This window comes from Oxyura jamaicensis, chromosome 7, assembly GCF_011077185.1.
Source record: "Oxyura jamaicensis isolate SHBP4307 breed ruddy duck chromosome 7, BPBGC_Ojam_1.0, whole genome shotgun sequence".
Lineage (NCBI taxonomy): Eukaryota > Metazoa > Chordata > Aves > Anseriformes > Anatidae > Oxyura > Oxyura jamaicensis.
The window spans coordinates 13,918,276-13,943,473 of record NC_048899.1 but is presented as its reverse complement, the minus strand read 5'-3'; the positions used below and the strand labels follow the sequence as shown (position 1 = coordinate 13,943,473).

The window sequence follows — 25,198 nt, the reverse complement described above, 5'->3', positions numbered from 1 at the left end:
CATATGTACTATGCCAGCTGTTGCACAGCATACACTTATTTTGTTTGGTTGTGCAGTGTGCTTTCTTTGTGCATGTGTAGTTAAAGGAGAAGGGAAAAGTACAAGGCCAGCCACAAGATCTCCTGCTTTGACTAGGAATAAAGGCTTTTTTTTCCGCCCTAAATGTCTCCTGAAAAGTGTCAAATGTCAACCAGCAAAGAAAAAACAAAAACAACCAGCCCCAAATTTGGAAAAATCCCTTGGAAACTTGCATAACCTACAGCTGTCTTTTCCGTACTGAAGCTTTTTCTATAAGTTATACTTGTTATTTTTAAAGTTTTAAAAATTTTTACAAAAAAATTCTTATGATAGAAATCTTAAAAAATTAAGCTTTTATTGATATTTAACCCAAATCCTGAGTTTCAAAGTAAGTAGCCCTTATAAGTCAGTGTGCAGGATATTTTTATGAGGAGAGTAGTGTTGTGTTTTTTTTATAATAGCTATCTGTATATTCAACTAAGAAGGAAGTAGCATGTGCTTTTTATTAAAAAAAAAAAAAGTAAAGTGAGTTAAGCCATAGTGAAGCTAGAACATTATGTTACTGAGGAGACTATTATGAGGTACTTGTATTTTAGTCCTACTATTCTATTCCTGTTAGAAATAAAGGAGAAACTGTACAATCCTATATTAGGTCATTTTTGTTCAGAACTTTAATAGTAGGATCAAGAATATGTAACCCTGACCTCTGGCTTTAGGAAGAAAGGAAGAGATGAGAAGGGAAGTTAAAATTAAGTGTACATGTAATAGCTGACCAAAGGAGTAGAGTTGGTATTAAAGTCAGAAATATAAGTTCCTTTTTTGACTGTGATTGAGTTTAGGATTTGATTTAGATGGGGTAAAGGTCAATTTGATTAAAGACAACCATACAATATCCTTTCTTTCTTATTAATATGACTGCAGAACCTAAAGCAAGGAGGAAGAAGCATTTGAATGCTTCAAAGTTACTAGAATCTCTTCCTTTTATTTATTGCTGCCTTCTTTATAAAATAAATTGTGTTTAAGTATTTATGAACTTATAATTTACACTACAGTGACTAATCATGCCAAATCTAAATACATAGCAGGGGAGAAAAATCTGACACTCTCAGCAGCATTTTATTGAAAAAAAATGAAATATTTCAATGAACTCCTAAGTAGTTTATCTTTTTTTTTGTCTAGGGAGAAGCTATGAAAAATATTACTGTAAAAGCAGAATTTACATTAAGATGCATGAGCAGACATTGCAATGTACAGTGTTCATTATTAAATTAAAAAGGCACTTGCTATCCTATTTGCCAAATGACTATTTGAAACAAAACTCACATGTCTTCAGACAAAGGAAAAGTGGCAATACCAAGAGAGGTTAAACATGTCCACAGAATACATTCATATTTAAAGACAATAGTAACATTGAGCTAATACCTTAAACAGATGTTTCTATTGCATAATTCAAATCTTGAAAGTCAGTGAAACACAGAGTTCAAAGTCCTTGATTTATTTTTTGATTAAAAAAAACACACAACAAAAACCGCAGAGCCAAACAACCAGAGAAACTCTTCAATCTTAATCCTGGTACCACCATCAGTGCCACAGTAATGTGCTGAAGGGCAGGAGCACTGGAATACAGTAAACCTATCCTGCTACTAATTCTTGATTTTAATCTTAGCAACTGACTAAATAATACAAACCCAAAGCAGATTAACTGTTTGTCTTTCAACTAGACAATCCCTCATTGTGTTTCTGCATTGCAGAGTGGTTTGAGTGCATATTCAGCCATAGGCTGAGTGCCACATTCAGAAGTGTTTGGAAACAGACAAGAAAAACATAAGGAAATAGAAAATGGGTAGACAGAAGTGATACAGTTCATGTTTCTGGATAACTCCAATGTTGGACTAGGAAGAAGGTAGTTGGTGTATCAAAAGATGGACACGCACAGTTCATTTGCAGAAACATTGAATGCCTCCACCAAAACGAAAATGCTTTCATCTCCCTACAGTTTAAAAGAATTCATATACACAGTCACATGTGCCATGAACTCAAACTATTTTCATTTGTCTTGTCATGAATGTAACTGGCTTTATGTTTTCCTTATGGTGTCTTCTGTATTCACAGCTTCAGTGTATTTTTCATCTTATCCACCTCCTCCAGTACCACTTAGAGTTCATCCTAGTGACAGGAAAATAAATAATTATTTTAATAGTACAAATAAGTCTTCCAGTTTTTTTACCCCACTTGCAATGTTTTTTCTTTAAATACTAACTTATCTCAGTTGGACAAGCGTTTATTAAAGAGAATTGTTAATACTTCTTCAAAACTGCATATTATCTTCTTTCTGAGGTAAAATGTCAATCCCAATCTCAAACTAATCAGCCTCTGACCCTGGGTGTCTGTTTGGTAAATCTAGTCTAAGGATTACACATACATTAAAGACTGTTGAGATGCACTGTATTTTCCTATAAAAGGTGTGTTTTCATGTTCCATGGACATCTATAAATTCTTCTAAGTCCTGACAACAGATGTATCAGAATACTGCTGTTGCAGTATCTGTAGACATGGAAAACTGAATAGTAACCAGAACAAGCCCAAGTAAAATATACCTGGTGCTGTCTGAAGAGATGGCATTTAATACTTCACAGAAAATGAGCAAAGGCTAGCATTGTTTTAAAGGGCTATTCTTTAAAATGTCTCTTGTAAAATAAGAGTAAATATTCTTACCTTATTTCTAGATTTTTTTCTTTTTCCTTTATTTTCAATTGCTTCTACTTTTTCATTCAAAATGTCAGCAATACCTTTTGCATCTCTGCTGTCTATATATTCCCCAAGAACACTTTTCTTTAAAAAATAAAAAACACAAGTAAAATGTAATGTATTACTCATGCTCTATACTGAATAGAATATGCTTACTTTCATTTAGAATTCCAGAAGAATGCAGGGAGGCAGACAAGGACTTTAGCAGCTTCATTTGAGATTGATAGATATCTTGCCTGTTTCAACAATGCTAATTCTCTTTGCAGTAAGAACCACTCTTAGCTGCTGGATTTTTACAACTATACAAGTGTTGTCTTGGTCATTAAACTTAAAGAAATACAAAATAGTTGGTTATAATTTTCTCACGTTCATTCAGCTAAGTATTTGATGGTGACAGCCATTAAAGAGTATATGACTTTGTGCTCTATATTCAATAAAGCTGTCAGTGTGGGTTCACAGCCTGGGAGACCTGAAAAACTCTTAACACAGAAATGTCTCCGGAGTTGAGGGGATTGTGTGAGGAAGGATTTCTAATACTTCAATACTAACTTAAGAGATTGAGTTTAAAATAAATTATAGTTAAGAGTTGGCTTAACTATTAGGATGCGTTGAATGCTCTCTATTCTAGATTAATACATCAAAAAAATGATCGCAACATTCTTGAAATTTAATAACAGTCAATTGCTTTTACAAGAATAGAGGCAGTTTCCTGGAACTGTCTGAACACTTCAATTTTTAAAAAATCTAATACTACTAATCTGTTAATAGCTGTTGGTCTCAGTCATTTTTAATTGAAGTGGTTTGTGAAGATTTGAGACAGAATGTAACTAAGTATTTTATACCAATTTTCTATCTTAAAATATTATCTAAGTCAAAATTATAATGAAATACTAATGATTACTTTGAAAGGGTATTCCTCCTTAACCAAAATTCATCCACACTTCATTTTAGGAGAGACTTTGCCTGCTTTGGTAGTTGGTGGTTATAAAACCTATCACTTGATACTCCTGTATTTTCATTGCTATTCAATTAATTTACAACTTACTCTTTTACAGTAACAGATGTTATTGTATCATTTTCCTAGTGTTTTAAGTATTACTGCATTCAATCATAATTTTCTCTTGAATATCTACATAATGTATTTCAATATATTATAGAAAGAGTCTCTTAAGTTTAACGTGAAATGAAATACATCTCCTACCAGTAGCTGCACAGCACTGTACACAAAGGAAACACTTTACCTTCATTCCTTGGTAGGGGTAAAACTTAACAGTAGGGTAGGCTCTGATATCAGCACTTTGACAGGTCTGGCCATATGCTTGACAGTCTACCTTTCCAGCTTTTACTTTTCCTTTAACAGCCTAAAAAGAAATATGTCAATTAGAACCAAATATCAAGTTTCCAGGGCTGACTATAAGCAAATAATTTGAGAACTTTTAATGCAGCTAAAAAAGCAAAAAAAGTTAATAAAATATTTTAAAGAGTAGTCACTTGCTTTGTTCTCAGCGTTAACCTTGTATCAGAAGCTATCACACATTCAGCAGAGCACTCTTACTTGAATTCAGAGCAAAGCATGGCACAGTTGAAAGGTCATCCTACCACAGGCTGAAGTCTACCTTAAAGGAGGGCCTTTGTGTGTGTGCCTGTCTACACAAGGTGCAACACCCCTGGCAAGCGGGACCTAAAAGCATGGACTTCTACTGAGAATATCCCCCTTCTCTCAGTTATTTTGAAAATACAGTCAGTAAGGTTTTGAAGACTTTGTAAAATTACAGTAGACTACTAGAAAATAGGAAATGTTTTAAAATGGCAAGAAACATTTTCTTACTATCACCATAAACGTGAACTGCTGTAATAAATTGTTCCCTGCATCAGAAGAACAATAGCTGCCTACATCAAAAATACTGAAGGCGAATTAATGATTATGCCAGTTCTTAAATACCCAAGTCTTGTTTACTGTAGATAGAACAGGGTATATGGTTTTTGGATGGTTGCTAAGAAATAATGTGCTATTGAGTATTGTAACTATTACCAGAAGAAGAAAGCACTCTGTTAATACAGTTAAAAACCTACCCTTGCAAGGATCTCAAATTCAGGAGCAAAGTTTTGGCAAGGTCCGCACCAAGGAGCGTAAAAATCAATGACCCAGTGATCTTTCCCATTCAGGACCTTTTCTGTGAAACTCTGAGGAGTCAGGTCTACAGATACTTGTGGTAAATATCTGAGGAAAGGGAGAGTAACAGTCATAATCAATTCAACACTTAAAACATATTCAATTTTCACTTAAGGATGATAGAATTTTCTGAAATTACGTGTACTAGTGATCTAGAAATCCTTACTTGATTCTTTCTACTATTAGGAGTCACTTTTTGGGTGTGGTAGATGATACAATCTTCATGAAATTGGTGGACAGCAATGGTATTTCTCTACACTTTTAAAGGCTTAATTTAAAAAATGTGGAAACATTAACATCTTAAATGAAGCAGTACATATACATCAGTGTTTTGAATTATTTATATACAATTTGGATATAAATTTCTCCTACCAAGAAAACTATACGCACCACTTGTGAACAAAAGTTTCATGCTGTAACTCACCCTAATGCCCAGCCTCTCAGTGAATATGAATCTCTGTGCCATCCATTGTAGCTACTATAAAAAGATTAAAAAGAAAAAAAAGAACAGTTACACAGTAGTTTGAACTTTCTGTGAAGTACAGGTGATGAAATAATGCACCGAAAAGCATGTGCTTCAGAATGTATTTCTGCCTTGCTTTCAAATCTGAGAGTGTCATTAATACAATTCAAAGATGCAGAATTAAGGACCAGATGAACTAGAATGAAGAAAGGAAAAGGAAGAAAATTGTGTCAGAAAAGTAAGAAATTTAGTTTGAAGCACATAAACTTTGGGAGCTGGAAGTATTTTGAATGAAGAATCCTTGGTAATAACTCCAGATAACATTGCAGATTCTAAAAAACAGAAATTCAAATAGAATATATTAATATTTTCTAATTGATGCCCCTTCATTACAATACTATTATTATTAATTAGGTACATTTTCCTTAACTTGAAGGTAGAGAAGTGAGGCAAACCATTAACTTTGATGAAGGTTTATTATTTGGACTCTTGAGGCATTGTTTCATTTGAAATGCCAAGGAAAAAAAAGAAGTCATGATTCATATCTACTAATTTACAACTTCACAACAAAGTATTTTTCAATATAGAGATACTAGTGAAAACCTGATAGTTCAGGTGAGTTTTAAGAAACAAATATCCATATTTTTGCTGGAAAAATAACTAACTAAGCACTAGGAATTTGGTAACAGTCACGTACACCAACCTAGTTGTTTTGAACAGAGAAAAGAAATACGCTTTTAAGAAGATTTTTCTACTAGAATCAAATAAAAGCAATCCAGTGATGAGAGCTACTGAAGGCCTGCTATTAAGGACTAAAGTGAAAAGGCAAGGCATTTATTATCTGCCAGCATTTAGTCAACTTTCCAATTTGTAAGAGAATGAAGTAACACATCTAGTATTTCAGACCTTTATGTGTCTTTAAATATGCATATGCCTCCTGAAATCCCTGGATCTTCAAACAGTACTGTGAAATGAAGGGGACAGGCTCTTTGGTTTTGGCCAGATTTCATTTCCCATAATTTTTTTTTTTCCTCATTAGTGACTAATGTTTCCACACTAATCATACAATGAATGGGATAGCTAGATACATGAAGACATTTTTTGTAACGGTGCTAAGACTGTTGCCAGTGAGGATAATCAGATGGCTATATCACACTGTTCTTTGAAGTTGCAATCAATTAGGCCTAAAAATGTTTTTATGTTATGTGATTTACGTCATCTGCTTTAACAGGCTACTGAACTTAGAAAACTGGCACTCAATAAGCAACAAGAAATAAAAATCAAGGTTCCTGAGAGTTTCAGTTCAACTTACTGAAATACAAGAGCAAATTAAAATGGTATGTTTGAAGTAGTGAAGTCAATAACCTCTAGGACAACAAACAACATCATAGGATCCTATTTTAGTAGCTTTGATGAACCTTTTCCATAAAACAGAATATGCAAATTCATTTTGTAACACATCGTCTATCATTTTCCAATATGAAGTAAACTACTTACTAATATTGATGAGCTGTCTTTGATTTTTGAGGAAAGAGTCTTATTTCAGGATATCCCTGGACGCTTTCTCGGTGACAGAAAGAATAGTATTTCTGACAGTCCACGCTGCCTACACTGATTAATCCATTTAACATCTAAAAAAACAACAATGGTCAAACATGCTAGTCAGTAATACTACAATTTCAGTAGTACTTCAGAATTTGTGCCTTAATCACTAGAATACATTGCTGGGGAGAAAAACCAACAACTCAAGGCTCTCATGAGGCTTTCTTTCCTGTAAATGTATCACTGGTATCAAATGGGAGCCAGCTATCCAGGTACATTCCCAGCATCCACATAACATTTTAGTATGAACTGCATAGACATGGTTCATGAGGCACTTGTCTTACGTTAAAGGTACATACAAGCATGGCTATTTAGTTTGACTCCCATCTTACCATGTTTTTTATCACAGGCTCAATAACTATGACAGATCCTGGTACAGCGTAGATGAGCTATCAGTTTCACAGTTTGTGTCTGTCTTAAACATGCTGGATTTGTTGCAAGGGCCCAAATCATATGGCATGGGCAAGGAAGCTGATGATTACTGACCATATACTATAGAACTAATAACGCTTCCCAGACATTTGACCAGAACATAGGTAGAATCCTAGACAGAATTCCTAGTCCAAGTGAGTTTTAATGTCTGAAAGTAATGGGCTAGTTTCATGTTTCATCCAAAGTTTCTCGTTCAAATTCCTGAAGCATACCTAGGAAAACCCAGATGGTTGTCGGTGATTGCAAAAGTAGTATTTGCAAATACCATCAATAGGACAACACTGTAATTACCTTGCAAAACAGAAACATCCTCTCTCAGTACCAACAATTGGGTACTGAAATATACGGAATTCAGTTAACAGTTGTCCTTAAAGCATATGGAATTTAACATTTATTTACTTTAAATGAAGAAAACATGATCTCCAGAAAAAAAAATCTTTTAAGAAATAATCAGGTAGGTAAGATTGAATTCCTTTAATCTAAAATTCAAATCAGAGATTTCACAAAGGTTTAAGTGCCATCTTAGAAGTTATTAATGATCACAAAGACTAACTGTGGATAAAGTGGCAAATTATTTCAACTAGCTCTCATCTATGGGTAAAGCTTTATTTTTCCTATTTTATTTTAAAGAAATGAAGAGTTGCTATCTCTGCAAAGTATTAAGCATTAAGTAACTTTACTTGAAAGTTTCTCACAACTTCAAAAACTCAATTGTATCAACAGGAAAGACTGGGATACAATATTAATGTACTAAAAACAAAAGGAAAACTTGGTCTGGAACAATATAAAACTGTTAGGTAGGAATCCCCTGTTTTGTCCATCATATTAATCACCAGACTTTCTCAGTGACAAGTTTAAGACAGCAATTGTTCAGTCTCAGTAACTGCATAAACAGGACACAAACAGAAAAACATCTGAATGTCACTTACCCTGGCCATTTTTTTCCATTCTGGCATTAAAGCTTGACAAGGTCCACACCACGGAGCATAGAAATCAACCATCCAGACTTCCTCTCGTTTTCTTCTCTCAACTAATTCAACAAAAGTCTCTGGTGTTAGGGAGATCACTGATGGATTCCTAAGGTCCTAAATCAAAGACAGTTTATGGACATATACCTTGCAATATCATCCTGTAAACCTGTACTTACTGTCATCACATACAGACTGTACAAAATTCTGAGAATGCCCCTTTTTTACTGAAATCTGCTTGATGTTGTGGTAAGGAAGACTCCATACCACTGAAAGGCATGCACACATCAGATGTCACATGCCTGATTTGATGGGAAAAATGCATAGGAACAAAAACAAACCCCAAAAGACTGCAAAAGGGAGTTTTGTCTTCTTCTGCATAAATGGAAGCAAAATGCATGAAACTCAGCTCACCTGGCAAGAACAGGGATTATGAGATTCAGCCATGCATTTTAGACTGGGATGCAGAAGAATGCATATGGTGCATTAGGTGCCTTTGAGTATCAACTGAAAAATCTCTACCTGTTCCTGCACAAGTGCTCTTGCACCTGCTTTTTTTATAAGCTGTCTGAAAAGAATGAACTGTCTCTTTGAAGAGGGAAAAATAGCCCATAGCTCTAGCAGTGAGAGAACCAGCATGCTGGAGGAAAGATGGGTACAAGAACTCTGGCAGCAAGAATTTGAGTATCAATGATTTGCAGTTCTGTGAGTTAAAAAAGTTTGAGGAACAGACACAAAGTATAGACGAACTATAGAGGGCAGCAAGTTAATTGACAAAAAATATGAACTTCCTCCTAATGTCAAGTTGTGTGAGATTTTCACCTTAATAGTATAGCACTTCATATTTTTAATTAATTCATCTGTTCTGTGCTGTAGAAAGCATTACTATTATTCTGTAGATCGGAAAGGATCTTAAGACATTTGCTAATTATGTCAAAGAAATAGGTTGACAGAGTAGGGAAATAAATCTGCTAAGTGTCAAGTCCCAGCCTGATAGTTGCTGCATCACTTCTTGCCCAACATGTTTTTTTCCACTCCTTGTCTTATTAGTCTAATTAAAACAGATCTTAGAATCTTCCAACTAAAGATGTATTGATATATATTGCAAATACAGCACAACTGCAGCAATGATTGTAACTTACATACCTCTATAAACTCCAAGATCTGCTCAGCAGAGTGATGTCCTTCGTATTCATGAACGTCAGACTGATTGAATACAACTGTTGTTGGATAAGCTCGAATATTATGCTAACAAAACAGACAATGAGAAATTGCAAGGAATTAGTAGGTTTCCCATACTTTCCTTTAACTGCCATTGGTATTGCTGGCTCACAGCTGCTACTTTATTCTATCTATGCAGTACAACTGCTTAAGTATACATGCAGGTGGGAATTTGAAACCATAACAAACCAGTCCAGAAAAAAAATGCCATTTGTATTTAGATAGTATAGTTTGCCCTGAAGTTAAAAAACAGCCAGTAGTTCATTTGCCATACTCTACAATGCAGGAATTAACACACAGACCTTTTAAGCCTTAAATTTTTAAGACTAGTCTCAGGTAGAAACACTTGTACCATATGAGGAACCATACTGTCTACTATTGAATACAAATGCTCCCATGATTTGAAATCAGTGTGTAAGCACATCTAAAACAAAACTTTAAAAGTTGTTCTTTTTTTTTTTTTTTAACCTAGTTTTCATGTGTTTTAAGACATTCACATTTTTAATATAGATACAATATTCTAACATAAGCTCTTATAAACAATAAAACGTGCAGATGCACATTTGGCAGGAAATCTGCCGAACTGTATTTTCTGGAAATCAAGAAAAGCAATATTAAATAATTTTTACCCCACTAAATTAATTGAAGCAAAAGCTAAGCAAATTTAAAAATGGAAAACTGGGCAAGATTGTAATAATCTATTTCTCATTCCATTACTACATTTTTGAATAAGCGTCAGCTGATAAGTAATGAAATAAACTTTGTTACTTCAAAACTGATCCTGCACCTAAGTCCCACAAAATAAAAATCAGTCATTTAAAGTGAACTAAAGTAAAAGTCTTTGCAGACACCTTCAAAAAATGCTGTATAAATATAAACCTTGTATTTCTTCTTTTTTTTTTTTTAACATGTTCTACTATTTCCTTCTTCACACGTGAAGAACAAAATGAGTGCATGTATGTATAAAAAAAAACATTCTGGGTCTGCTTTATTTTTTTTTTAATTAAAGAACAGAGGAATTACTAAATTCTAATGGTTTCCTGAGTATTCCAAATAAGACCAAAATTTGACCAGTATTTTTGCATTTAGGTAATATATGTAGCGACTGTATAGTTTTTTGCTTAGGGAAAAAATCTTGATACAAATGCTCTGTTTGGGTTACTGCCCTTAAAAAAAAAGGGTATTAAAAACAAGCACTGTCTGCTCCCACCAATGTATAAACCATATATATAAACCATATATAAAGCATTTGATAGGACTTTTCCCCCCCCAGTTTTAAATTCCTACAGCTTACCATGTTGCAAAGCCCTTCATGGACAGTACAGTCTAGCGTTCCAAATTTAAGCTGACCATAAAGATGTTTTGATGCTTTTCTCAGCTCTGGTAACAAAGCTCGACAAGGAGGACACCACTAGAAAACAAAATGCAAATAAACATAATTGCTTTGCCCTGCAGTTGGCTCTCAGAAGAATGTAAGCCGTTTGAAATGAATAATATGCTGCTTTGACAACAGACTCCTCTAAATAAAAAGCCCACACAATCTAGGAACTACTGCTGCCAAGGAATGAGAAATTACAGTACTGTCTCATGATGTCGAGCGATGCTTTCAAAATACTAATAGCATTTTGTTACATGTTTACATAACAGATTTTAGAAAAGGGGAAATGTAGGTATTAAATATTTACTGGTGCAAAGAAATCCACAAGCCATGGTTCCTTCTCTTTGCCAGGAAAATTCTGAGGTCCCAGTGTGATAACATGAGAGTTGACACTTTCTTTGGCAAACGCAACGATGTCATATAAGATCTTCTTTCCTTCAAAGAACAATGTAGAAAGGAATCTTTACTTTTCCCTATGAAAGATCTCTTTAAAATATTATGTTGTTATAAATACTGGAAAAGATCTAGAAATGCTGTATGTATACAACCCTTGTCTTCTTTGTAGGGGTGGAAATTGCAGGCATGTAAGGTTTTTCCCTGACAACACTCATTAGATGTATGGGATCATCTTCCCCCCTTAGATATGACTGATTTATCTAGGTGGTCAAACAATTTTCCCCTCTCTTCTTTAATATTACATTTTGACTGAGATTTCTTGCAAGCTGCTCCTAGTAACTGAGACTGAAAAATCAGAACCTCATCATGCATAACTGCCTTTTGCTGCATTCTGGATGAAGCTACACTCATTGTTGAAACAAAACTGTAGCAACCTGTGTTGTTCTCATACAATCATTTTGCAATCCTTTCAGAGGTATGCAGTAACATAGTTCCAAACTTTCATGGAACCAAACTACTACTCTGCAAATGAATCTAAGTGGCAACATCTCAGTATAGACTTTCTTGGACAGGAATCAATTAAACAAGGAATTCATTTCAGTGCAGTGACAAGCAAAATCAAATCCAAGTTTATCACATGCACAGCACTGTATATCTGGCATGTTAAGCCTCTGATGGGTGTGCCTTGCAGCATTCTTTGGCTGTGCTACCCAAAGCATAAGCTATCTTGATCAGCTTCAGAGATTTCTTTCATATGTAAGGATGTAGATGACTGAAATAGACAATGCAGTAAATGCAAAGTGTATCTCTTAGCATATGGTGATCCCTTACTGGGGGGGGGCGGACCCAAAAAAAACTAAAGGAAATGATAGGTCTGTGCAAGGCTACAATAAGGTCACAGAAAAAAGAGCAAATACTAGGACTACAAAACTGTTTCTTTGGAAAACAAATGCAGCGTGCCAAAGATGGTGTCATCTTAAAGTGATTATGTAAAGATTTAAGTTTGCCAGAGTTTCCCTTACCATGATGAATTTCATAATCTTCAATTCCTTTTCCTTTGAAGACTGCTAGACATGGCTGGTAGACATATAGCTTGTTGCAGATGGTTGGTGAGGAAAGACAGTCAAACTTGCCAACCTATTTAACAGACAGAACCTTTAAGACATACAAATTTAAATAGACCAAGATATTCTGGAGGGCAGTAAAAGCTAGGATAAATTCACAGTATAAAGGCTAAGTATGGACAAGTAGTAGCCTTCTTTTTAAACAAATATCAGAGGTCTTAAGACAAACATATCTTCGATGTTTGAGGAAAATTACTACCATAGCTATATTAGGTTGTTCAGCTACTTTTAAATTTAAAGGTCAAAACAAGGAATAAAACCTAAAAAAATATTTTTTTCCCCTCTCCAAGTAAGATAGCAAGGAAGTAGAAAGACACCTGAAATAAATGACTTTGGAATTCTTCTAGTCAATGCCACATTTTTTGAAATCTCTATCTTGTAACACAATCCATATTTGTTTAGTACAAAGTTTGAATATGGTTTCTCTTTATTATATTTTCAAAATAATTACTTTTTTTAATTAAAATAGTTTCACATATATCAATTTGACACTAAAGTGTTAAGTTTTGATTGTTAACTGAAGGGGATCTGCAGCAACAACATTTGCTACAAGAGAGGTGACCTAAATAGAATCTTTCCTAACTACTTTTAAATTATTTGGACATTATTTAGTATGGAAAACTTCACTGCTTGCTTTATTTTGAAAGCATTACTACACATCTATCACAGTATAGCATATCTCTTTGGTACCTGAGGTGGCAATAACAACTAATAATGATAACAACATGCTGACTTGTGCTCTGAACGCAAAGAGAGGTTAATACTAGGTAAGTGAACATTCTTACCTGAATATGTTCATCTTTAAGTAAAAATTTAAGTTTCTTAAATTCCTGTACACTGGATTTGTCATTTTCCCCAAACTGGAAGAAAATTAGCCATCTGTGATGAGCTAGACGGTCCTTTAAATGAGGGGAGAAAAACATCATTATTTCCTACTTGTACCGATTTATAAATTCCTTTTATGTTTTAGAATGACAAATGGCCAATCATTCACTTGTTCTCTAAGTTATGTCCTCCTCCACAGTAAATTCTTTCGTGTAGTCCTTTCACTAAACTTCCTTCAGTGCATTGTAAGTGAAAAGTGGAAGAAGTCTGAAACCAAGCTGGCTACGTGCTATTCTCTACACTTTGTTTCCATCACATTTCCTATTGCAGGTCAAGCTGTCACTATTACAAGTGTTAAAAGAGCCTTCCTTTCTTTCCCCTCCCACTCCTGCAAAACATGACAAAATCGATTTGGTAGTTGATTAAAAAAAATAGTAACTAGAAAATTACTGTTGCAGAGTGGGTTCCAAAGGCCAGGTCTGTCATTTTCTATTTTCCTATGAAATATCTAACTACAAATAAAAATATGTACACCCTCCTACCCCTACTTTTATTTTGCTAAACTACACAAGTAATAACTAGTAATAAATAATTTTGGTTAGAAGGGAAAAATATCATTTTCAGCAACAGCAATACTAGGTTGTCATACCAACAGCATTTGAAAAATTTAAAACTAGTAGTTTTTAAAAGATTTTCATAGACATTGTAACTTTTTTTTTTTTCAAGTTACCTCTAATGATGCTGCAGAAATAATTTCAAAGTCAGGCAGATGCTTCATTACTTCCTGATATATTTCTCTGGCATCCAAGGAGTTAAGAAACTAGAAAGGAAAGTTAACTCTGTTTAAGAAACTATGAAAATTATCCTGATTATTGATGATTAGTACTAAAAGCATCAGGGAAATTATTCTGATTTGTTCTTTTCCATCAACTTAAGGGTACAGTTTATGTTATTTGATCAACTTTTTTCACATATATAATTTGACAACAGCACTCATAGACTACTGCTTTTCAGCTTGTTTTCCCACAACTCAAGATACCATATTTTGGGTGCTTAAAGTCCTCAAATCCAAATTTCAAACTAATTTTTATGATCAAATTTACAAGATTTCAAGTCTATTTTTACAGCCTTCCCTTATTGCATCGTACAGATTTTTAAGTTTCAGTAATTTGTAAAATTTAGGAATTTGTATCAGTCAGTAACTCCAGAGGTGGTAATGTACAAGGCTGTTGCCCAGAGAAGTGTGGATTCTCTGTGCCTGGAAATGTTTAAGGTCGGGTTGGATGGGGCTTTGGGCAACAGGAACTAGTGTTCATGGCAGGGGGGTTGGAACAAGATGGTCTTTAAGGTCCCTCCCAACCCAAACCATTCTGTGATTCTACGATAAAGGTTGAAAATGAGTAGGCTGCAAATCTAATTTCCTCCTTTTAAGACTAAAGGTAACAGTAGTGACAAGAGAGGAACAAGCCATACTTTAAACTGAGTAAACGCCTCCAATCGCTTAAGGAAGTTAAAATTACCATACAAATGTAGGAGGAGGTTACGGTATTGGAATAGAGCCAAACAGCGTAAGCCATACTGACGGACAATGTAGGAGTACTTTTATCACGTATGTCAGTACTCTGTTTGGAGAAGCATTTCTAGAAGTTGTGGTACTCGGGACATATTCTTTCTGGAATAAAAATTGGGGGCATGTGGGAAATCTCCCAAGCTTGTCCAGGATAGCTGGATAGTAGCTTCAGGACTAGGCTCTTGGGTCTGTCACAAAGCCCCCTGGATTCCCACAGCTACTCAGTGAGGCTCCTGAAGAGATGGTTCAGCAGAGTTACAGGCTGCTGCTATTGCACTGTGTTCTTGTTCACTCTCCCAGCACACCAGCAAGCTGGGGACTACCACCAGGGATCACTGCCTTAGAAACCAAGAGAGATACATACCAGGATACACAAGTGTAGAAGACAAAAACAAAAAACAAAAACCCATATTTTCAGTTGTATATAATCAATCTGGTAATTATTTATACATTCCTTTGTCATCACCTTATTTATCTAAATACAGAACTGTTTAGAAACAACTCGTACCAAAACACCTCCTTTCTCTTTGTTATTTATGGTGGCTCCAGGTGGAAAGTATGCTGTAGTACTAGATGAGATATCTAAATTATCACAAAGCTCACCCTGAGTGCCACAGTCCATCCAGCCTACATTAACAAGACCTTCCTGTAATAAAACAAACAAACAAACAAAAAAAACAACAAGGCAACACAAAAATGAAGAATGGTATTTTTCAATGTCAGGTTCAGAAATGCTTTTAAAAATCCCAATACAACCAATTATGTACAACATTTAGAAAATGGAAGGAGACAACTACAGTTCATCACTTAATATTAATTCATTCACATTATATATATTTTAAAAAAATGTAATTCCAACAGCTACTTAGTCAAAATATTTCATTGTTCTGAAAATTAATGGGTGAAGTCATTTTTACTGAACTCAGTAAGAATTTAGCACTTCATGCTTTCAACTCTGTTATTTTTTTTAAAATATAACAGGTGAAAAGTAAAACACTGCTTACCAACATGCCAGCAAGCTTAAGACGTGTTTGGTAACTCAAGCAATCTGCAAAATAGAAGTGATTTACTTACAAACATTAAATTCAAATTATTAATCCACTAAACATACTTTTGTTTAGAATTACCCCTTTCCTCCCTGCAAAGTTAACCACTTCAACAGACATTCTACCTAGCTAGTCATACAACATTTCAGTGACTCTAAATTGTAACATCTAATAATCAGCAGAGGTGTATACTGTGAGATAAAAAATACTGTGAACATTCTCTAGCTTCGTGAACAAACAATTCTCATTTTAAGTTATATTAAATTGTTATTTGCTGTACTAAGACTCACCTTAAAAATTTCTTGTATGACTCAACGTTTAAAAAACACACCACATATATACATACTGTCCTATAAGGAGATTTCAATTAATTCCCTGTGATTAAAATAACAACTCAGTGTAATAAATATCATATGCTTTAATTACCGATCCAGAGTTAGTTTGAATAGTTAGCTTCTGATGCAGACTGTTTTTCTGAAAAAAGATACATCAACCTCACTGTAACTAGACCAAAGTTGAAAGCCTAATTACAAAAGGATTACAACTTGAAATCAAGCTATTTACAAATGTAAATCTAACACTGATTGTTCAATTCCCAGAACAAAAGTCTCTTCATAAGACTGAGAAATCTTTATTTGTTAAAGGTGTAGCAAATTTACTTAGCTCTACCAGCAAACCAAGGCAATTTTCTCCTACTGTATCCAACACTGATCCCAAGAAAGTCCATGACAAAACAAATACTGAAAACAATGCAAATCTACACTATGTCATGACATTGGTAAGAGACAATTACTATGCCCAATCCTAACTTATAATTTGTTTTATGTATGCTAGATAGCATCTTTCTGTGTAAGCAGTGATCAATATTGAGAAAGCTTTTAAAATAAGTCATACTTCTGTCCTTTCACAAACATGCTGAAGAAGTAGCAAACGAGGCTGGTAACTGGTTTCAAACCAATGGCTTATTAAAAACAAAAAGTCCAGCAACTTCAACAGTGTTTATTCTAATAAGCAATGTGAGCATTGCATGCAGACTGCTATCTGATGTGATGTCAAATCACAAAATGGATTTTTAACGGTAACATTAAGAAGATATTCAGCTAACTTTGGGGTATTGGTGGTTTAAAGGGAGATACATCCTTTCTTCTGGATGCCCCAACCCTGGAGGTGTTCAAGACCAGGCTGGATGAATGAGGCCCTGGGCAACTTGGTCTAGTGGGTGGCATCCCTGCCCATGGCTGGGGGTTTGGAAGTGGGTGATCTTTAATGTCCCTCCCAACCCAAGCCATTCTATGATACGATATGACTCTACCAAGGTACCATGACAAGCTGCTATGTGCATATATGCAGTACCTGTCATTTGAGCTTGTGCTGGAAACTGAAGTCAGAGATATTTCTTTTCTACCTTAGGGGTTGTATTTGAGTGCTGTTTTAATGACTCACATGGCATTAGAGAAGCACAATACCAGAATCTTTCTATTAATGTCCCTTTTGTCAAAGTGCCTGTAGAATGGAGCTTAAGTGACCCATAGTCCACATACTGTGGCTTCTAAGATTTTGAACAAATTTACTTTTTATTATAAGCAAAAGGGATTATGCCATTGTCTACAAAAATACATTTTAATTTTCCCCCTGCTCATTTTATTTGACTAGTATTTGACACACTTACCCCCACGTTCAGCACAGAAGGTGATCAACCAACTGAGGCCAGATGCAAATGAAGTTTCAATGGCATTAACAAAGTTCCCTAAAAATAAATCACTTTGCATAAGTTTGTGACTGGTTTTGGTATAATTCAGCGTGACTGAAACAAAGTTTTACATTAACAAACTACAATAAATGCTATTTTTAATCTCAAATGTAACACTTAGCAACAGTGGACAGATTTGGTTTTATATGTAGCTTTTGACATCTTTTATAAAAGCATGTAAAAACAATTTCAAGAACAGCACCCCAAGTAAAAATACATGAACATTACCTGCCCACAACTCCGTGACTGTGCTTGTAACATACTGCATAGCAAAGTTCTTTAAGCTTTCTTTTGACCTGTCTCCATAGTATTTCACAGGTTGCTATAGAAGACAAAGAATAAAGTTCATAGAACTTAATATATACACATGCACACCAGTGTTCTACATAACAGCAACTGCTAGACCCCCCTTCTCTCCCTGAGACCCTAGCTCTGTTTTTTTCCCCTCTTATATTGGAATGCCTGAAATTTAAACTTTACTTAAATTTTGTAATGTGATTTCTTCCCAAGTCAAGCAACGAAAGATAATAAAGTCTTAAAAATACCAGCTCCCAGTGATTATATCTTTATTTACATAAAAATTAAAAGTGCTTGCATCAGTCCATTTGCATGTACGTACAATCTCTGCACCTAACCTCACAAATTTTACCACTGTGAAAATGCACCTAACTATTCAAGTCTTTGTACACCACTCCCGGAACTACTACTTAACAGGCAGTTACACAGCATGACGTACATAATTCCTCCTAGCATGGAAGAAGTCTTGTGGAAGTGATTTCCAAATTTCTTCAGGTAAACGGTCATATTCATTGGACTCAAACCAGAGACTGTTCTTTGTATTTTAGAAGTCCATTGCAATAGTATAACCGAAACTGTTCAAGTACTTAAAGTCACTGCTTTACTAATGCACCAGTGCTGACAGTATCTTCCCAAATCAGAAGTTTACTGCTGCACAGTAAAATGCATTTTAGGAAGAAAATCAGAAGTTTATGGATGAACAGCAAAATGATTAATAAATACATAAACAGGAAAAAAGGACTGTATAAGCCAGTTACTGAATTTAGCTGTATAAATTAATTTAAGCAAGGTAAAAGTAGAGAAAAAGTAATTTCTTATAAAGAAGTTAAACAAATGGAAAGCTTTATATAGAGACAGACAATCAATCAAGTATTAAAGAAATACTCTTCTAGATTTTTTAGTCATTCTAAAAAAAGCTTAAAGTATTATCACTTACCATTCCAGTTTTGAAAACATACAGACTTGGATAACTGTTAATCCCTTTAATTCGACATAGCATTCTGTTATCTCCACAGTTGACAGCTCCAATGCGTATTACTCCATCCATCTCTTTAGCAAACTCCCTCCACTAGGAAAAAAAAAGGAAGGGGAAAAGGGATATTTTCCTATGAAGAAATACTGAAAAATCAGCGTATGTTTTCTTCCTGGAATCTTGAGTGATTGTCTTTGGTTTTGACTTCAGTGTAAAAATCTGCTTTGTTAAAATTTAAGTTGAGGAACTGAATTTTAAGAGTCGCTTTTTTGCTATACATACCGTAGGTGCTAACTCATGGCAGTGGGAACACCGAGGAGAATAAAAGTTCACAAACCACAACTCTCCAGAGTTAACAGCAGCATCTAGATCAAGAGAAGAAAATCACATGTAAGTAATGCACACCTATAATGTAGATATATCTCAAATGTACATTTTTACTATACTGTTTTCCTTGAAAGCCAAATTAAGTATTCCCTTATGTTAGACACAAGTTAGTAACAGTAACTGAGATTGGATAAAGATTGCACTTGATTCATTCACATGTACTTGCTGCTGTAGGCAAACGAACAAAAAATCGTACTTCAGCACCCACACATTCAACATGTATTCTATTAAGAATAATTAATCTTTACAGATTAACCTGACTGAGATGCTTGATAGAGTAAGTTTGGTTACCTTAACAACAAAACACAAGTGCTAAAACAATGTTACACGACAGTACTTTCCATTTCCTGATAATCACTTCTTTTCAGGATACCACCAGGCAATGTTTTTAGTTAGAATCCTTGTCTAACAGGTAAAAACACAACTTAATAGAGTTACTAGAAAAATCACGGGCAACAACGCAGTACTCTCACAAATAAAAGAAAACAATGGCAACAAAATATACACATACATGTTATCAGCTTGAATTACATATCTTTCAGCCTCTGTGGTTTTGGACATAGTTTTTACAGTGAGTTCTAGAGGTTATATTTGTCTATATTAAAATATTCCTTAATTTTCTTGCTTGTGATGATATACAAGGAAAACTATATTCTGAACAAATTGAATAGAAATAGAAAAGAAATTCTATCAAGTGTATTTTTAGACAAGACACCAAGAAGGCATGATGAAAGATAAGGAGAAACTAAATAAGTCAAATAAGTTCCTCTTACAGATCTCACAAACCAAACCAAACTGTTTATTGATACAACTATTTGCTAACTAGCATTTGCCAGGAAGCGTTAGGGGTTTTTTGGTTCTCTCTTATGATTTCCTGACAATTTTTTAAAAGATATGTAATAGAAGTTTATAGATATACAGCTAAGAATGTAAACATTTTTACTTTGGATTGTCAAACTAAGCAATTTATTTAAAGCTTACCGAATTCTCCTCGATCCAATGTAATAATTTCAGGATCATCATCATAAATACCTATCAAAAAGCAAACAATTCCTTTTAATTTTACCATTTTTAAAAAGAAGAAACAAACCATAATTTTATTCACAAGACAGGAAACAGAAAGCAGTACACTTAAGTTGAAACAGCAGGCTGGCAGAGAGAGGTTTTTACAACTACACCATATTTATTTAGTAATATGTAACCTTAGTCTAATCTTGTATGAACTGCCATGCCTTCGTGCTACAAAAGCCACCAGCAGAACAGAAAAGTTCTTTTGGTATTTTAGTAGACCAGTTACTGAGCGAGCAAGAAAATTGAACTATCGCTTCCTATCAACAACAGGCTTCTAAGAGACAGCTATGGTGTTACAGCAAGCATATTAGAAATAGTGTCAAACTAGTTGTCAGATTATAATTCAAGAAGCTCCAGCTCTCAGTGAGAGCACTGTATGTAACGTCTGGAAGCTTTAATGTCTTCTCTGAGCCTCTAGTTATCTAAACTGCTTAGAACAAAAAGGTGTTTAAGCCACAAGCTTTTTCACTAATAGAGTATGTGCATACAGTGGAATAAAGTGCACAGAATAAAGTTAAGAACAGAGCTTTCCTAAAAAGCTACACGGTTCTACCTAGAACGTCACTACAACTGGTACACTACTTCAAGTACTCAAGAAAGCCAGTAACGAGATACCAAAAGTACGATATATTATATTATGCTACTATGGCGACAGTTCTTTTACAGTACCTAACATGTTGAGATCCCATTTCACCTGAGGTATACAAGCATTAAATACAAATGAATGACAAGAAATTACTTTCCACAGTTGACAAGATAGTTTTTATGTTAATATCCATTCATATATAATGCAATACATTACACTCACCCATGCACTTAAAAAAAATAATTATAAATATTACATCTGTATTTATACATACATATATATATAAATATATATCAATGTATATATAAATAAACCACTCCAAATGACTAGTTAATAGACTTTCAAGGATACTGTTTCTCAATCAAGCAGTGCTGCCTAGAGTAATTTCTGTTTTTTTCCCCTGTGATAGTTACCACTAGTTTAATCAATTCCAAACTGCAAAGACAATTTTTTTTTTTTTTTTTAGATATGGGAATGCATTACATCAACCTACACAAGGGAAAAAAAATAAACACAAAAACCACAAAAACACCAAAAAAACTACTGGGTTTGACTATTTTGCCAGGGTGGAGGTTCATTTCAGCTTTCTTTTTCACATCAATCAAGCCATGTTCCTCAACTGCTTGTTTTAAACTTACTTCTGTCAAAGCAGCTCTGAGACTAGTTCATCCCCTCTTTTTCCTACACCTATGAAAGATTTGTTGAGATAAACATAAAATGATCTTAAGACAAGTTATTTATGATTCTATTATTTTTCTTCTTTTTCTTCCACCTCTTTACTGATCTCTAACTTTGTAAGTAAGTGCATGTAAAATGGGCTTGACAGTGCAGAAATCTCCTCTCAAAATCCACTTGAGAATGCAATTCCTGTACTGAAGAGTTAAAAAGAATACCACTGAAACAGTAACACTGGAATTAAAAAAAAAAAAAAAAGCACCTGACATAGAGTAAAAAGATAGGCAGCGGGAACAAAAGGCTAGGTAGATGGAGCATCACTTTGTTGTTTTGTGGGTAGCCGTTAATGAAAAGTTGCCTCAGAGTGAAAATGACAGCTACAGAACAACCAAGCTAGCATAAGTCTGGACAGGATACAACAGAAGTTTATAAAAAGATTGATACAGATCTGAATATAGCATTTGCTTATGACTGCTTTAAACAAATGAAACACACATCGTCACTTACCAAAATCATAGCGATAAAAGTGCCAGCTTTCATAACGACCTCCTTGCTGTTGATCTTCAAGGCCTTTCTCTCCATATTTATCATACTTCTTCCGTAGATCTTCATCTTTAAGTACTTCGTAGGCTCTATTTATTTTCAAAAAATTCTCATGTGCATTTGGATCGTTCTATTTAAGGAAAAACTATAATTAGTTAATAAACTCCATTGTACACATAACGCTGAGAAAATAATCTTTGAAAAAAAATTTGTATCCCTAAAGATGCCAGTTGCAGTGGAAGCTGACGCTAGTGATCTCCAAACAAACTACAGTAAAGTTTTCCTTTCCTAAAGCACAATGCATCTCCTTCTCACTTCTTCATTCTCACTAAGGTACCATCTGAAATACAAAGCAAACTGGTAGGAAGCTGTTACATTCTCCAGTGATGCCTCTTCTTTCAACTCTCCTAACTTTTGTTTAATGTCCTCTCCTTCCAGATTAAGTTTCCTCTGCAACTTCTATTCCCTTGAAAAGAATATACAATACGTCTGTCGAAGTGGGAGCATACGTGCAAATTCAGGAGGATGCTTCTTCCGACAGGTAAAACACTGTCAGTGCATCTCCCAGCTGAAAATATTTTGTACTTCTGAGCTCAGTAGATTAACTGAGTTATTCTGGTATATGGACTTGAAGAAATACATTCCCTGTTTTCTCCTATTACTTTGGGTCCTGGTATATAATGCACCTTGTTTTGCAAATTCAGAGGAAGGAAAAAAAAACACCACCAAAAAGCCTTAAGAACAGAAACTTACTATTTCCATACATCTCATGGCTTATAGGTTCCTTTACTTACTGGAAAAGCATTCTCGGTCCTAGGTATTTTTAGATTGGTCTTAGATTCTTTAGAATTAGAATAGTGAAAAATATACTTTGAAGTCCAGTTTGGGTCCTGAGCTGGTGCAGTGTAACACTAGTGAACAAGATCTGTAGCACTCTCTCCCACCTTTTTGACTTCTGCTTACACATTTTTTTGAAAAGGCACTTTCTTAAAGATACTTCATTCTTAAAGATACTTCACATAATTACATAGATGCATATGAAATGAATCGCTATTATGGAATTTGTGTAACGGCTTCATCTTCTATGATCATCTTTAACGTTGCAAGCGGTATGTTGAAAAATTGTTGTATTTCAGTAATACTTGCATACCTGGAAGCTACAGAGTCTGATCTGAAATATTAGTATTTTGAACGTATCAACCCAGTGAAACCATAGCCTGCTGTTAATAGGTACAAATCGGCGTATCTGGCTTGGTTGGGATTTGGCTTTCTCTTTGAACTTTGTCACATTCAAATCCATTGTAAAAACATAGTTTGTACTCTGTGCAGGCAGGCCATGAGCCTACATGGCACATCAATGTCCTGTGTGTTTCTGTGCAGGCGTAGTTGCACATATACTTTAAGTGCCAAACCATTTTATTTCCCATAAACTTCTGATTAAGGAAATCTTGAAAAAAATAATATGGCAATTAAGTTTTTAAAAATAATTTATTTGTACTTTGGAAAATATAGTATCACACACTGAGCCATTCCCAGTCATCTTTCTCTAGTCACCCTACAGCTCCTTTTTACCCTCCTTCATTAGGCCTCGGCAGTCCTGGAATTTCTGCTTTGTTCTGTTTGACACCTGGACACAGATGTCTCAAGACAGGCTGGTGTTGTTTGCTCTTTGGTTGAGACTTTACAGTAGGAAAACGTAAGGTCCCCTAAGCTAAATAGAAAAAGATGAACTCACCAGTTTACCAACAAGGTAATATGGTACAGGTGATGTTTTCTTGTATTTACAAAAATGCAACCAAGAAGTAAGTGATACTGCCTTTTTTCCTTTCAGCAATCTGACATGACCCAAATGTCAACACAGCCATGTATATTACTAGCCTACCCCTTCTCGTAAGTCTTCTCCACAGAAAATCTGAGCTAAACCCTGTTGCCAGCTGTGTACATTACTTCACAAGAACAGAGAAACATTTTAGATAAAGTAAAAATAAAAACATTTCTGCTTAAACATTAAGATCCCTTACCTCAAAAACATTGACCTGTTAAAGATGTAACTTACCTGATTTTTATCAGGGTGTAACTTTAATGCTAGTTTTTTGAACGCTTGTCTTATTTCTCTACTGCTTGCTTCTTTGGATACTCCAAGTAAGCTATAGTAGTCCTGATCAGTGCACACAAGAACTATTGCACATACTAAAACTAACAGTAAAAGTCTCAAATATCTGGTATGATCTCCTTTGGACAATATGAACTCCATCGTGAAGCTTCTGGAAAGTTTAGAGGTTCAGATTCGAGCAGGTTTTGAGAAGTCTTTGGTAAATCCACTGATGTTTGGAGATATGCTGTACTTATGACAGGCCTCTTCAAAATCCTGGTTGTCTTACTTCAGGTCACAAGTCTTGCAAGAATTACAATCTATAAAAAGAGGGAAAAAAAACAAACAAACAAGTATATATTTCAAGTTATTCAATACATATACACACGAGCAAAGAGCTGCATCGCCAGGTTTTGTGGTCTGCACGTGAGGCTTCTTGATGGCCAGCTACCTGCTTCCTGAAGGCCACTCAACTAACAGACCACCTCTTCATTAAGTGCCTTGTTGACTCAGGCGACCACACAAAGCTTTAACCAAGCGGCTGGCCCAAACACCTTCTCGCTTCAGCCCGCTCTTCCATCGAACTTACTCGCAGCGCCCCGGGAAGACACTTCTCCCAAGGACCGCACCGTTCGCGGCCGGGGCTCGGGGCCGGAGGGCGCTGGAAGCCTCTCGCTGACCGGCCGGGCGCGGGGGCTGCCGCAGGGCCGCGGCCGTGAGGCAACGGAGCGGCGAGGCCGAGGGCGCCGGGGGCCGCCCGGGGCGGGGTTGCCGCCCGCTCCGCTCCGCTCCGCTCCCCTGCCGTGCCCTGCCCGCAGCGCGGCTCTCACCGTGCGGCGGCGGCGGGCCGGGCGCGGAGC

At 35.4% G+C, this 25,198-nt stretch overlaps 1 protein-coding gene across 1 annotated transcript; it reads right to left on the bottom strand.

Moving 5' to 3' along the window:
* Positions 1-674: 674 nt before the first annotated feature.
* Positions 675-24,989, bottom strand: DNAJC10 (DnaJ heat shock protein family (Hsp40) member C10). The gene is made up of 23 exons (XM_035331256.1): positions 24,928-24,989; positions 24,303-24,658; positions 22,211-22,376; positions 20,353-20,403; positions 19,267-19,349; positions 18,949-19,080; positions 17,943-18,036; positions 17,634-17,711; positions 15,923-15,966; positions 15,427-15,564; positions 14,079-14,168; positions 13,309-13,422; positions 12,422-12,536; positions 11,311-11,438; positions 10,920-11,036; positions 9,551-9,652; positions 8,366-8,521; positions 6,900-7,033; positions 5,364-5,417; positions 4,840-4,987; positions 4,008-4,127; positions 2,734-2,850; positions 675-2,184 (listed from the first exon to the last, which is right to left on the bottom strand). The coding sequence occupies exons 2-23, from the start codon at positions 24,498-24,500 to the stop codon at positions 2,173-2,175; spliced, it is 2,391 nt and encodes a 796-aa protein (XP_035187147.1). The 5' UTR covers positions 24,501-24,658; positions 24,928-24,989; the 3' UTR covers positions 675-2,172.
* Between the last annotated feature and the right edge of the window lie 209 nt (positions 24,990-25,198).